This window comes from Melopsittacus undulatus, chromosome Z (assembly GCF_012275295.1).
Source record: "Melopsittacus undulatus isolate bMelUnd1 chromosome Z, bMelUnd1.mat.Z, whole genome shotgun sequence".
NCBI classification, from domain to species: Eukaryota; Metazoa; Chordata; class Aves; order Psittaciformes; family Psittaculidae; genus Melopsittacus; species Melopsittacus undulatus.
In genome coordinates this window covers 77,565,132-77,577,990 of record NC_047557.1, presented here as the reverse complement: position 1 = coordinate 77,577,990, position 12,859 = coordinate 77,565,132, and the positions used below count along the sequence as shown (strand labels likewise).

General features: G+C 34.4%; 1 protein-coding gene across 1 annotated transcript in view; it reads right to left on the bottom strand.

The window, feature by feature from the left end:
* ADGRV1 (adhesion G protein-coupled receptor V1) overlaps positions 1 to 12,859 on the bottom strand; it is a 264,845-nt gene that overhangs the window by 201,748 nt on the left and 50,238 nt on the right. Inside the window, exons 30-38 of the mRNA XM_031046194.2 lie at positions 11,574 to 11,818; positions 11,194 to 11,375; positions 9,664 to 10,475; positions 8,736 to 8,945; positions 5,558 to 5,688; positions 5,185 to 5,284; positions 4,016 to 4,195; positions 2,737 to 2,900; positions 2,200 to 2,293 (exon numbers count right to left, since the gene is read on the bottom strand). Of these exons, the coding sequence (XP_030902054.2) occupies positions 2,200 to 2,293; positions 2,737 to 2,900; positions 4,016 to 4,195; positions 5,185 to 5,284; positions 5,558 to 5,688; positions 8,736 to 8,945; positions 9,664 to 10,475; positions 11,194 to 11,375; positions 11,574 to 11,818 (2,118 nt within the window). The remainder of the gene's footprint in view (positions 1 to 2,199; positions 2,294 to 2,736; positions 2,901 to 4,015; positions 4,196 to 5,184; positions 5,285 to 5,557; positions 5,689 to 8,735; positions 8,946 to 9,663; positions 10,476 to 11,193; positions 11,376 to 11,573; positions 11,819 to 12,859) is intronic.

Sequence of the window (12,859 nt, the reverse complement as noted above, 5' to 3'; positions counted from 1 at the left end):
CTAAAAAACAATCCAGTATTTCATCTCCTGTCATATTTCAATGCCTGATCATAAACTTTACTGGCATACAGCTCAGATTCTGCTACAAATACAGAATTATTTATTTTTTTGTTAGCTGTTTATGTACTGTAACATTCTATTCAAACATTCTATTGCTCCATAAAGACAGATGTAACTCTGAAATATTACTGTATGTATTGCACTGTGAAAATACTGAATAATAGACTAATGCCAGAAATGACCACTGATTTCAGGAACCAGAACTTGGTAGTCAGAACTTGATTCTTATGAGAAAATAATGGTTTAGCTGTCCAGACAATCTTAAAATATGACTACCTTAATTTACGTCAGATTACTTTTAATAAGACTTGAAAAGAAAGGATGACAATTTTTACAACCAAACTGCCCCATTTAATCCATAGTAAATATAACATATTTAGATCCATAGGAAAAATTTCTATCAATTCAGATAAAAATTAATAAAAGGTCTTTGCCATGAATCCAAACCTGTCACTATGAGGTAGTGATGAAAGTCAGCAAAACATCTGAAACAGTAGAAACGTTACCACGGTTTAGAAATCCAGAGGGAGTGTTAGTGATTACAGACTTCTCAGCTTCCCTCTAACCCACATTTTCCCTTGTGTCATAATCAGATCAGTTCACCCAGAGTCTGTTATATGTTGCTTTCAACATGAGATCTCTTATTTCATGTCTGGCATTCCTCCCCTTCCTGGATGCACCCCTGCCCACCACACCAGGTTAGTTTTTTCTTGTATCCATTAAGTTTATTCCTTTTAATTTCATCATTCCCAGCTGTTGATCATTCTCTCTTTTAATTCCTTACACTTCTGTGTTCGATTTGGGTACTTTCTTCTACCTGTTCTAGAAGATGGAAGCAAGAGGAAGATGGAGAAAACAACAGAATCGTCTTTATGCTGCTTGTTTCTGCTCTTTGTCAATGGAGCTTCAGATCAGAAATCAAGGTCACTCCAGTTCAGTTCTACATCATGGACATACCAGACTTAATTCGCATATTGCACACACATGGCTATGAGAGGAACAGCACATGCAATATATTCCAGATGTGTAGGACTGACTGAACATGCCTGTATCATGTGCAAAACGTCCATCTCTGTTGATAAGAGACACTTCCTAATAATACTTCAAATACCTCATATAGAGTATGGGATAGCTACAAATGCTAAAACAAACACTGCACCAATAAGGAGTTAAACTGTCAGTCATAACAAATTAAAATATGCCAACATGGAAAACAAGACTAGAACAGAATTTATAGTGACATTTTATAATGAGGACAAATTTTTGCCTCATGGGTTTAAACAAGTATCTATTCATACTAAGTACATCTAAGCCAATGCAGATGTCACAGCAGGGTTGAATATCATGATTCAAAGAGACTGACAACCCCTTACAATAGAAGGTGAGACTATACAACACTCAGCACTAGCTCAGAAAAATCCTCTGTACATATATGTTACTCTTTTCATGGTTTAGATTTTAGACTCAACTAAGCTCAATCTACGTATCAGCAAGTTATGAGTCTTGCAAGTTACCTTTCAGTCTGTAACGAATTAACTCTGTCACTTCTATAGGCATGCAAAGAAAAGGAAAAAGAGTCAAGGAAGATGTTAGAAATAATCAGTATGGCTGGTCTGGTATCACAGGATAACCGAATTGCCTTTAAATCCAATGGCAGCTATGCTACTGATTTCAGAAGCAGAATGAGGAGCTAACTAAGCAAATGCTAAATGAAGTCTACCAGAAGAGTAGGAAAACTACAGGATATAACTCCTAAAAGTAGATCTGATAAAGAGTAATAAAAAGAGACTTTAAAAAGAAGGAACAAAGTAATCACAAAGAGTAATTTTTTCAAATTTTTGTTTCCACTATGTACTTAGAAATGCCTGTAAAACTTAGCAGATAATTGTGCTCTCCAGCTGTTAATTACTAACTCCTCTAAGAAAATTGACTTATAATTTTTAGAGGGTTTAAAAAAGCAAGAAGCAAGTGTAATAATGAGTATGTTTGCTGTTCTACAATGTTTCTTTCAGAATACTCTATCTCATATTGGCATAATTGGCAAGTAAGTGTAATACTGATGATATGCCAGGGTAATATGATCTGCATGCAATTCATGTAAGAGGAAAGCCAAAGATAATTCTGTACAAGTTGTTTTACCCAGCCTAGGTGGGGATAAAGTTGAATGGTTCATGATGAGTTCCACTGAAGTTAAATTAACCAAGAAGAATTCTTGCACTTCTGGTACATCATCCTGCAGAACACAAATTTGATACAACATTTTTTCATTTTTCTTTAAGAAATTGTCACAGAATCACTTATAGCAACACTAGAATTATGAAGCAAGACATCATATTTCATGAAAAAGACTCTCTGGTGACACTAAACTATGCTTGTGAATAAACGTCTGCCCAATTTTAAAGGCATAAACACCAATCACTGAAAAAGTAAGAGTTTTGCAAGCAATGATTCGCACTGTTCTGGTTACCAGACAGTAAATTTTTAATGAAACAGCTAAGCTTCATTTATGAATAGGTAGACCTGTTTTCTGTAATCATTTATCCTTCTATGATTTCAACATTAAGATAAAAATGTGACAATGCAATCTTCATGACATATACAGATTGCAAGCTTTAGGTTCCAAATTATTATTCTTCTGATACAGATCAGCATAGAATGAAAGGGTTTAGATTTTACCTCTAAAATAGTAACATTTATGGCAGCTGAAGTTTCTCCTTCTTCCAGAATCAGTGAGCCAGAAACGGCTATATAATCACTTCCTGGTTCAGCCAAGGTCCCTTCTGTCTGATTACTTAAGGGGAGTACTCCTGGAACTGTGGCATATGTAACATTGATATCACCTGTTTAATTTGTGACAAAAAGATTTTTTTTTTAATTCTTAGGTATTTTTTATTTTTATATAATGCTTACTGGAATAGACAAGAGAGATCATACGCCTATCCACAAAATGAAAAGCCTAACTGCAAAATAGAAGAATTAAAAGATTAATATGGATCCAATGGAACTTTGTTACACTTTTTAAAGTGCTTTCAGTCGAGCCTTTGGTGATTCCTCCAAAACCACAGGACTCAAAATGCATTGCAACTAAACATATTCAGATAGTTAAAGTGCTGTGGAACGCAAATATTACACTGCTGAAGTACTACCTGGGTCATGTAATATATTATTAATACCAGGTTTGCTGCCAAGGGAAGTAGAATGTTGCAGGAATGGCTGACATCTAAGAAAGGCTCTAAAGAAAGTGCTGGGGAAAAAAACCCAACAGCTTAATAAGTAAAACTTCCTCTCCAGGCAGACTGACAAACACTTCAATAAACAATAATAACTGGGGACACAGAGATAGATGTTACCAAGTAAAAAATTTAGACATTACTTTTTTATAATAAAGCCATGTCTTGCTAATCTGCCAGGACAGACAAGCTGAAAATTTAAGAAGAGTGATCCTGGAGATAAAATAACAGATGGAATTTAGAGCTAGTCTGTATGAAATGAAATGTTATCTCACAATACAGTTTGAAATTCTCAGGCAACAAACACAAGAAAATATTTTTGCACAGAACACATTATTGAATTCTGGAATTATGTACTCTTAATTAAATACCTTGACAGATTCTGGAAGTTTAGGGGGGAATCATACCATACAATCTCCTTTTCTCATATGTTTTTTATTTCTTCTGAAAAGACTAACACTTTGAGACATTAGACATAAAGGTAGCAACTCTAACAGACAACTAGTTAAGTCACAGCTCCAAGATTCCTTGCTGTGGAAATGAGGCGTATGGCTGCAGTTTTATCCAAAATCTAGTGTCCAAGCCTGCAGTCAGAAACCTACAATTTCTGAAAACATCACCTGTACCCAAGATTTTTCAAAATTTCCACCTTCCATGTCATGGTTTTTATTTGCCTTATGATTACAAAAACAGGAATTCCCCTGTCCTGGAGTTATTATACAAACCTAGAGATCCAAATTCTCTGTTTATAAAAAGTTGAACCGTTTTGTTTTCCTCTGGCATTAAAACAACCCTGGACGGGGAAGCAAAATTCAGGATTCCATGTGGTTCATCACTAGCTTCAACTGTCAGAACAGCTTCATATCCCTGACTATCCAGAACAGCAGCACCTGTAGAAGACACTCCTGCAAAAGAATCAATGGACTACAGTGGATAAAGTGTTACACAACTAATTTTTTTGTCTTATATTACTGCTATTATAACATCCAAATGTCAGTCAGTGACAGTGCAAATGAAATTAAATTAATGAAATTAAACCAAACACATTATATGCTCACTGAATTTTATGGATGGTGTGGAATATATATATTCACATTCTGTATCAAACACTGGAACATACAATCACAACAGAAATTGTATGCATACTAAATATAGAGTCAGAAAAATCTATTAAGAAATGAGAAAATTTAATGGGCTAGTGCCAAGTATCAACTTCCCTGAACTTCCTCTATTGTAAAAGGAAAGTTTTCCCAGGAATTATTAAACTTCTCAGTCATTCCATTAAGAAATTACTCCCTTTTCTAAGTGTTGCTTTGATGAATAATCATTGGTGTATTAATTTATGCTTATCCTGATGGATTACAAGAGTCAAGAAATTATTCTGGCAAGTTGGTAAGGCATCTAGCAGCAACACAATCCATGTCAAGTTAGTTTGCTGTTTGGTCATTAATTTCAGTTTAACAAAGGAGATTTCAGAAGAGATGCAGTTTGTGAGTATTTTCTTATTCTAATTTGAATGGCAGAACACTAATTTGAATTCAAAAACACTTGAACTTAGATCAGAAAGTCTGCTTGCAGCATTACAAGATTGCTTTGAAAAATACCTGCTTATTCTGTGGCAACTGTATCCAGAACACATTAGTTCAGGTTTGTACTCAGTTAAAAGGAAGGAAGTAAAATGTATATATATATGTGTATGTGTATATGTATATATATATACATACACACGTGTAAAGATTCAAGCCTGTTACAATAAAATACAAATGAACTTTGCATAGTTTACATCAGCTGCAATATGTTTAACCCTACACTTCCAAAATGGATTAATACATATGAAAATACTACACTATTAAATGGTAGTTTTAAGACATAGCAGGCTACAGCTTCACATTACCTTCTGTTTTGATATTGTATAGGATTATCTGGTATTCTTCTTTTTCTTCAGGAATACGGTCATCCAGCAAGTGAACATACAAAGTTGTATTCAATGTCCCCTATTTATTTTATTGATAAATAGATGAGTCATTATTGCACAAAATACAAGTGATACTAATTTATCATATATATTTTGAACAACACCTTTAAGAAATGTAAAGCTGAAGCATAAACAACTACAAACTCCCCCCAGTTTATAACTCCAAGAGTAAAGGAGAGAGTAAACAATCACATCAAGAAACAAAGACTGCTCTAAAAGCACTTTTATTTTTCTCAGATCAGTTTTAATTACAGTATTTTCCTGTAGGCATTACCTTTGCTTATGGACTTACCTCAGGAAAAAAGAGTATTCCAGAAGAGTTTTCAAAATTTTGTTTTACATTATGCCCAACTATCTTCCATTCAACAGTAACATTTCCCAGTCCTGGGGCAGTCCTTACAACATGTAATCGCAGTTGTTCTCCTAGGAACAAAGGATAAGATGCAGTATTTTGGGCTTTCATCTACTACATAACAAGTATAAAAATCAGAAGCCAAAAACATCCATCACAGTTAAAATAGTTATTCTGAAAACCATTAATATTTTTAATAATGAGCTTCACAGTAGTTATAGAACATATTTGGGTTTTATATAAAAAACAAAATCCCCAAACCTAAACTCTTTCTTCCTGAGGTTTTCTGGGTTTAGTTCACCTTTGGGAAGAAGTATCAAATATGAGGGAAGCTGACACAGATATATAACTTATATGCATTAAAACATGGACAAATAAAAGAGCAACACCTGTCTGTAAACACAAAAGAGTAAAATCTGGGAATAATTCCATCTTCTGATTTTTGTTATGTACATGCTTAGAAGCAACCCTATTGAGAGAAACTGAGAAATGTCTATGATAGTGAAAGAGAAGATGTGGTGTTATGTGGCTTCTTACTCATAAAGTCATAAAGAACTGAGCAGCCCAGCTAGTCTCCCTGATTATGTACTTTAAAGAGCATCCTGTTAGGATGCTATCTAGCTATTGTAGTATAATATATTGCAGAACAGCACTGTATAGATGAAACAGGCAGGAAAACATCGAATTTTTCTAGACATGTTCTTTTTTTGGTAACAAAAAATTAGACATTCATATATATTGACTACCAATGAGATGAACAAATAATTTCAAGAGACCTTAATATAACTAATTAAAATATAAAACTGTGAAGACATAACACAAGAATTGTATACACTCATTTTCAAATAAATAAATTAATAGGTGTTATTTTAGCCTCAACATTTCAAATTTCGGTTAAGCCATGGAGATACACCAATGTTCGTATCTTTGTCTTAAGTTGTTTTATGCTGCTTCTAAGAGAATAAAAGAACCTAAAATTTATTGATAACACAAGGATTCTGATTCTACAGTCAGATATCTGAGGGTAGATTGCCAGTTTACAGGTTTCCCTGAGGCTAACAGCATATCATTTAACACTGCACTGAAACTGATTTTATCTTACTTTATAATTTTGCACATCCATTGCAAACAAATAAGTATTTAATAGAAAAAAGCTTACTCTGGTACCATTTCAGAATGTACAGTCTAGACAAAACTTATTTCAATACAATGATGTAATATAGTGAATTTTCACTAAAGACTGGGACAAAATGCTTTATAATGAAAAAGCCTGTTGTACTGTAATCCAAACACTGAGAAGAAACCTGAAGTATAATTCACCATAATTACAAACTTCAGGTAGTTAATTACTGACTCAGAAAGAAATACTAATACAAGCACTAATTGATTTTTGGAGCTTTAAGTGTTAGGAGGCTAATTTCACCATTTTGGTTTAAGTTTTTTTTTAATTTAATTAGGTTTTATCCATACCTTTAGATCTCTGCATTTATCAGAGAAGAAGGGGGCCTCAGCCTCCCCCTCTTCTTCCTTATTTCAAACTACTGCAATGTATTTTCCTCTAATACAGTCATAGCCACACAACCGTTGCACCTCTGCAGGCACTAAAATGCTACCCTTGCCCCAGTAAGGTGTTAAACAATATGCACAGCTTGAAAACAATATAGATTTGCTAGACAGAAATTGTTCAGTAATACAATTAATATAATCACATTTGGATTTATGTCTGATAAATTTTATTTTCAGAACAAAAAAAAAAAGTATTACTAAAAACAAAGTATAAATACTGAAATATTCTAAAGGCCTTAGCTCATTCTTTCCTTTTTTTATCAAAGGGAATTAGTTTCCTTGGGTTTTCTTTTTTTTTCTTTTTTATTGTAAGACAATGCACTGCTCTTCACAAGCTGGAGGAATCAGAATCAAGTAATTTATAAACTATAGCAGAGTGTTTCAGCTCCCAGTAGGCAACATTGCTAGCATGGTATGATAATATTTAACTAGTGGAAAGTATTCAGGGTCATTGCAACCTCTGGGAGTGAGACGGTTTGTCTTGTGCTCATTAACAGTTCTTTTTAGCCTGCCAGATTGCAGCTGGCTTGGCAGAGGGATCAGAGCTATTAATGTGGAGGAATAGGGGACAAAAACTGGGCACACATTAGAACAGAACTAACAGAAAAAATATCTAGATAAAAAGCCAAAAGGTTATGATGCCCTTTCATTTATAGAAAAAAAAAAAAAAAACAACCAACCAACCAAATAGAAAGCATTTGGTTAAAAAGGACTTACTTCTTTGAACAGAAAATGCATTTCTGAAAGCAAATTTCTGTTTTGTTAACTTTTCCTACCCATCAGTTTATATGTCAGAGAAAAATCATACTGCAATATATTTTGATTCCAGCAAAGGCTGCCAAAAGCAATCACCATTAGTACTGTCATTATCCTATGCACAAATGCATCAAACCTTAGACTGAACACACAACATTCTCTTTTAAAGCACTAGTAGACACATTTGGGCCTATCAAATTATTACTGTTCTTTCTCAAAGGTCATGACTGAGTAATGACAGCAAGATTCCTACATTCCTAAACTAGCTACCACAAGAAATCATAGAGAAAATTTTAAAACAGCCAGTTAATTGAGTCAGGGAGAGGGAAGATGAGATCCTAATCTTCTTGTGGGAATATTTCCTAGAAGATTTAGAGTGAATTTTTAGTCACTGATAGATGAGGTTTTCTTATGGCTAGTACTAATACGTGTGTATGATGGGAGTTGTATACAGTTCTGGAATATGGTATAACTGAATACAAGAAACGCTAAAAGGAGCTTTGAAATACCAATAGAAACAAGGCATGCTCTTCAGAAGAAAGGAAAGCACAGATGATGATATATAAAATGGTTTTAGAAATTATACACTTATCTTTTCCATTGATTTAATCTAAGTGCTAAGCCTGCAAGAGTTAAAAATTCAAGGAAATAGATGCCGAGTATGTGGTTGTTCTCTGCTTGTTGGCATTATCTGAACAACGATAAAAACAATCACTGTGGGTCATGATCAATAGAAAGCACTGACATGGAAACTAATGTTAAACAAAGTGAGTGTGATCAATATGAAGAATCCCACCTTCATGGCCAATAACAGATCTGGAGGCTGTCTGAAAGCTAATAATTCCTGCCACATTGTCACTTGCCAGAATAATCACTGTGACAGTGTCAAAACTGGGCAGAATCCGACTCCCTCCTTCAGTATTGACCAGGCTGATTATGATACTTTCATCATCCTCTGGCTCCATATCATCTAAAATGGTCAGTGTGACAATGTTTTTTGTTTCCCCTACAAGAAGAAGAACAGACAGATACTTATGTGTGCACATGGAAATCACCTTTTCAAAAGTTTTTACAATCCCTTAGGAAATACTTTTAAAAAATATTAAAAAGGACATGAAGTATATTTATTTGTTCAACTGATTAGAAGTTACTTGTCATTATGAATTGTCATGAATTCACTTACTACTGAAAAGTTATATTAAGGCAATGTAAATATAAAATTATTAAGTATACTGTGTAGAAATTACCAATGTAGGCATGATTAGTGGATATCTAGAATTCTTCATTTGCATTATAAGTTCTCTGACTTCCAAAATTAACTTAGAAATGGGGAATATTATTCTTGGATAAAACTTATCAAGTGCATAATAACTTCTGATGAGCCATATACCCAAGTATGTACACAGTTTACAAAATACATGTATTTTCCTGCTATTATCTTTCAAAATACTTTGAAAATCTTTTTTTATTGAACTTATAGCCACAAATGTTACTATACGTCAGCCTCAGAATCACTTCTGGGAACTACCAGTTCATGTTCTGCAACATAATACTATAAGCTAACGAACTAGATTCTTTTGAAAATGTATTCTGAGCATTCAGGGAGGTTTAGCCTAAGAATAAGTCATCACTTATCAAACTACCCATAGGACAGAGTGCCTAACAGTTCATTTTGCTTTTCTTTAGTTTTATCAAACAGAAGCTAGTGCTAAACCTTGCCTCACCTTCAGCAAATGCCAGAATCTCACCAACACCTACAAAATCCAAGTCCGGGGTAGCAGTTCCACCAACCACACGCCATTCCACTGTCACCTGTCCCAAGTTGCCTTCTGTCCTATGTATCATTAGCTGCACGTTGGCCTGAGGGCGTTCTTCTACTTCAATATACAGACCTTTCTCTGTTGCATTGGGACTTACGCTGTAGATCTTAAATACTCCAAACGCATCTCCATTCATCATTATGACAACTGTGGAAGCATTTGGCTGTCCTATAGTTGGTTGATTTTTTAAGCTGGCTGAGATGTTCATTAGCTCAACTTTCAATAGGGATATAGTGAATTGCTCATCCAACTCTGGCAGATTGTCAGGTAGTATGGTAACTGTGAGATTTGCAAACTCTTCCCCTTCCTCCATTATGGCCCACTGTCTTGTAACGGATTCATAATCACTACCAGCAATGGCTTGTGTGCTAAAGAGAGCAGAGGCACTGGTGATGTTTTTCCTGTAGGTCCAGAATCCTGAAGTGTTAGTTAATGGGCTGACCTCTGATGTCAGCCAAAGGCAGAGAGGAATCTCGGAGTCACTGGAAAATGTAAAGGCTGAACAAGCTTGTTCTTTTAGGCACAGAGTTGCACAGGCATATAGCGGGTCACTTGCTCCTGACACACTCACTCTGGTCTTGGATGGTTGGTCAGGAAATCCTTGTACTGGAGAATCATAACAGGCCAGGATATCCTGACCTTGCTCAATGGCAAGAGCTACGACGTCAGTCTCGTAAGTGCTGTAAAATATCTGCAGCTGACCAAACCTGCCCCCACTAGAAGACATTAAAATAAGAAAATAATGTTAGTTGATGAACTATGTCTAATATTCTGTTTCTGGGTTAGGTATGAAAGTGAACAAAATTGACTGGCCCTTTCTGAATTGCTGAAAAGGTCCAAATAGCTAACTAAAACTTATTCTCTTGGTAGGAAATTTTTCTGGATAGCAAGTTTGATTATTTTCAGATTGGGTAGCAACCTGTTGAAAATCACTGTTTGCAAACATGTGTTTCTAGGAAATATCTTAGTCTTAGGGCTGGCTAGGAAGGAAAATCTTGTGCTACCCAACTTCGTCATCTTTCCTCCTAGGTACTCTTAGGATATCATATCACATGCACAAAACCTGTTTTCCTTTTGTTGTTTCTTTTCATCCCACAAGCCATTTTGTCCTCCAGTTAAAATCAATGGAACAGGTTGTTGTGCAGCTTTAAATTATTTGATGATTGAAAGGCAAAATTAAACTTCAAATACACTGTGTATGTTATGTTTATAGTGCACATTACAATGTATATTCATTTGAGTACTTTATGTACATTTCTAATAAGCTCACATTTACCTCTAAAACGATGTACATGAAATAAAAATATGTTGAGCTAGGAGATCAAGAAATTGATGTAAATACTTATACAAGAGGAGCATGACATTTGAAATTATAGCCCAGACAAAGAAAAGTAGAAAAATAATAGATATAAATAAATCAAACATCATACAAACCTTCGCCTGACTGTTATATTTGCAAGCATTTTTCTTTCTAGTGGCTCCTGAATTCGATATAAGGATTGATGAAAGAAAACTGTGCCATAAGGATTATCATTGGCAGGTATTATAATATTTGCCACGCCATCTAACCCAATAGCACCACCATTGGAAGCCTGAGTTAATTCTACATGGACAATCTCAAAAAGAAAACAAAAAAAGAAAAAGAAATAATGCAGCTAAACAGTTTTTGGTATTTCTAACAATAATCACAAGCAAAGTAATATCTGAACTTCTTGCACCTTCCTGCCAGAGCATTCCTTGCTTTTGTTTGCACACATCTCTAGAAGTTAAAACTCTAATACTCTTCAAGAAAGACAATAAACTGCTTTACTTACTTCTTCTATTTCTGGAATATCATCAGCCAGGATTTCCAGCAGCAACATGTGAATGGCTTCCCCAGGGGCAAAAGTAATATTACCCAAGGCGACCTGCAAGTCATCATCAGCAGGATGTCCATTAATGGTAGCAACCCACTGAACTGTAACATTACCCAGAGTCCCAGCATTGCGGATTATTGGCAGATTTATGGTTACTGATCCAAATTCAGGCTCCTCCACAGTGAATTTTGTCATCTGAAATACTGAAGTACAGCACAGAGAGGTGTATTTCATTAACAATGAAAATGGAAGTAAATATAACAGTTCCTGAAGTACAGTTTTATTTCACTTGGTTGCATTTACTTGCACAGCTAAATAACTTTTAGTCGTGTTTAAACTTAAAAGCAAACTTTCAGTATTAATATTTTCACCTAGAGAGGAAATTAGGATGAAAATTAGGACCTCATCCAAGAAGTTTATTCCAGCACACTCATTCTTTGAGGCTAACCATGAGCATGTCTCCAAGGTCTTAGAAGACAATTTCATAATTACACTTTAGCACCTGTCATGTCACTTTCTGAAGAAATAAGTCAACATGTTCCATCTAAAATTCTTTCAAGTAAAATCTTGCTTGCATTAAACTTTCAGTTTTTACAAATTAATTTAATTTATTGTCCATCTGAAATTATTTAGTTTTGACATTTTTTCTTTCATCTACCATTTTCTACTGACAAAATGCAACAAGAGGAACTATGTAGGGTACCAAAGGAATAAAAGGGTAAACCAAAGGAAAAGGCAGGAAAAAAATACACAGAAAAAAACCCCAAAGAATAAACAAAAATTACAAATTTCCGATATATCATTTAATTTTTGAAATCACCAAAACCTTTCTCAAAACCTGTGTAATAAAATGAATTTTGGAATGTATACAGAATTAATTTCATTGATAATAAAAGGCAGAAGAAAAACTACTTTACAGAAAATAACTGAGTGTAATTAATTTCTCTTTATATTTTACAATTTCCCCAGATTTTTAAATCTGCTTTGCCTGATTATCTAGTAAAACAAAGATATCAACGTATTTAAGCAATGGATATTAGAATGCAGATTTTGGCTTAAACCTATTGAAGAAATGCAGCACTCCTTAGATAAAAAATAAAAAAGTAAACTAAAATCCATCTATCTCTATTAGGAGATTCAAAAATCCTTCTGTATCAACTGACTAGATACTACTTTTTTGTTATATTAAAGCACTGTTACACCCTCATTGTATGTTTTAATTCAGTTTATCTCATCTTTTCCTT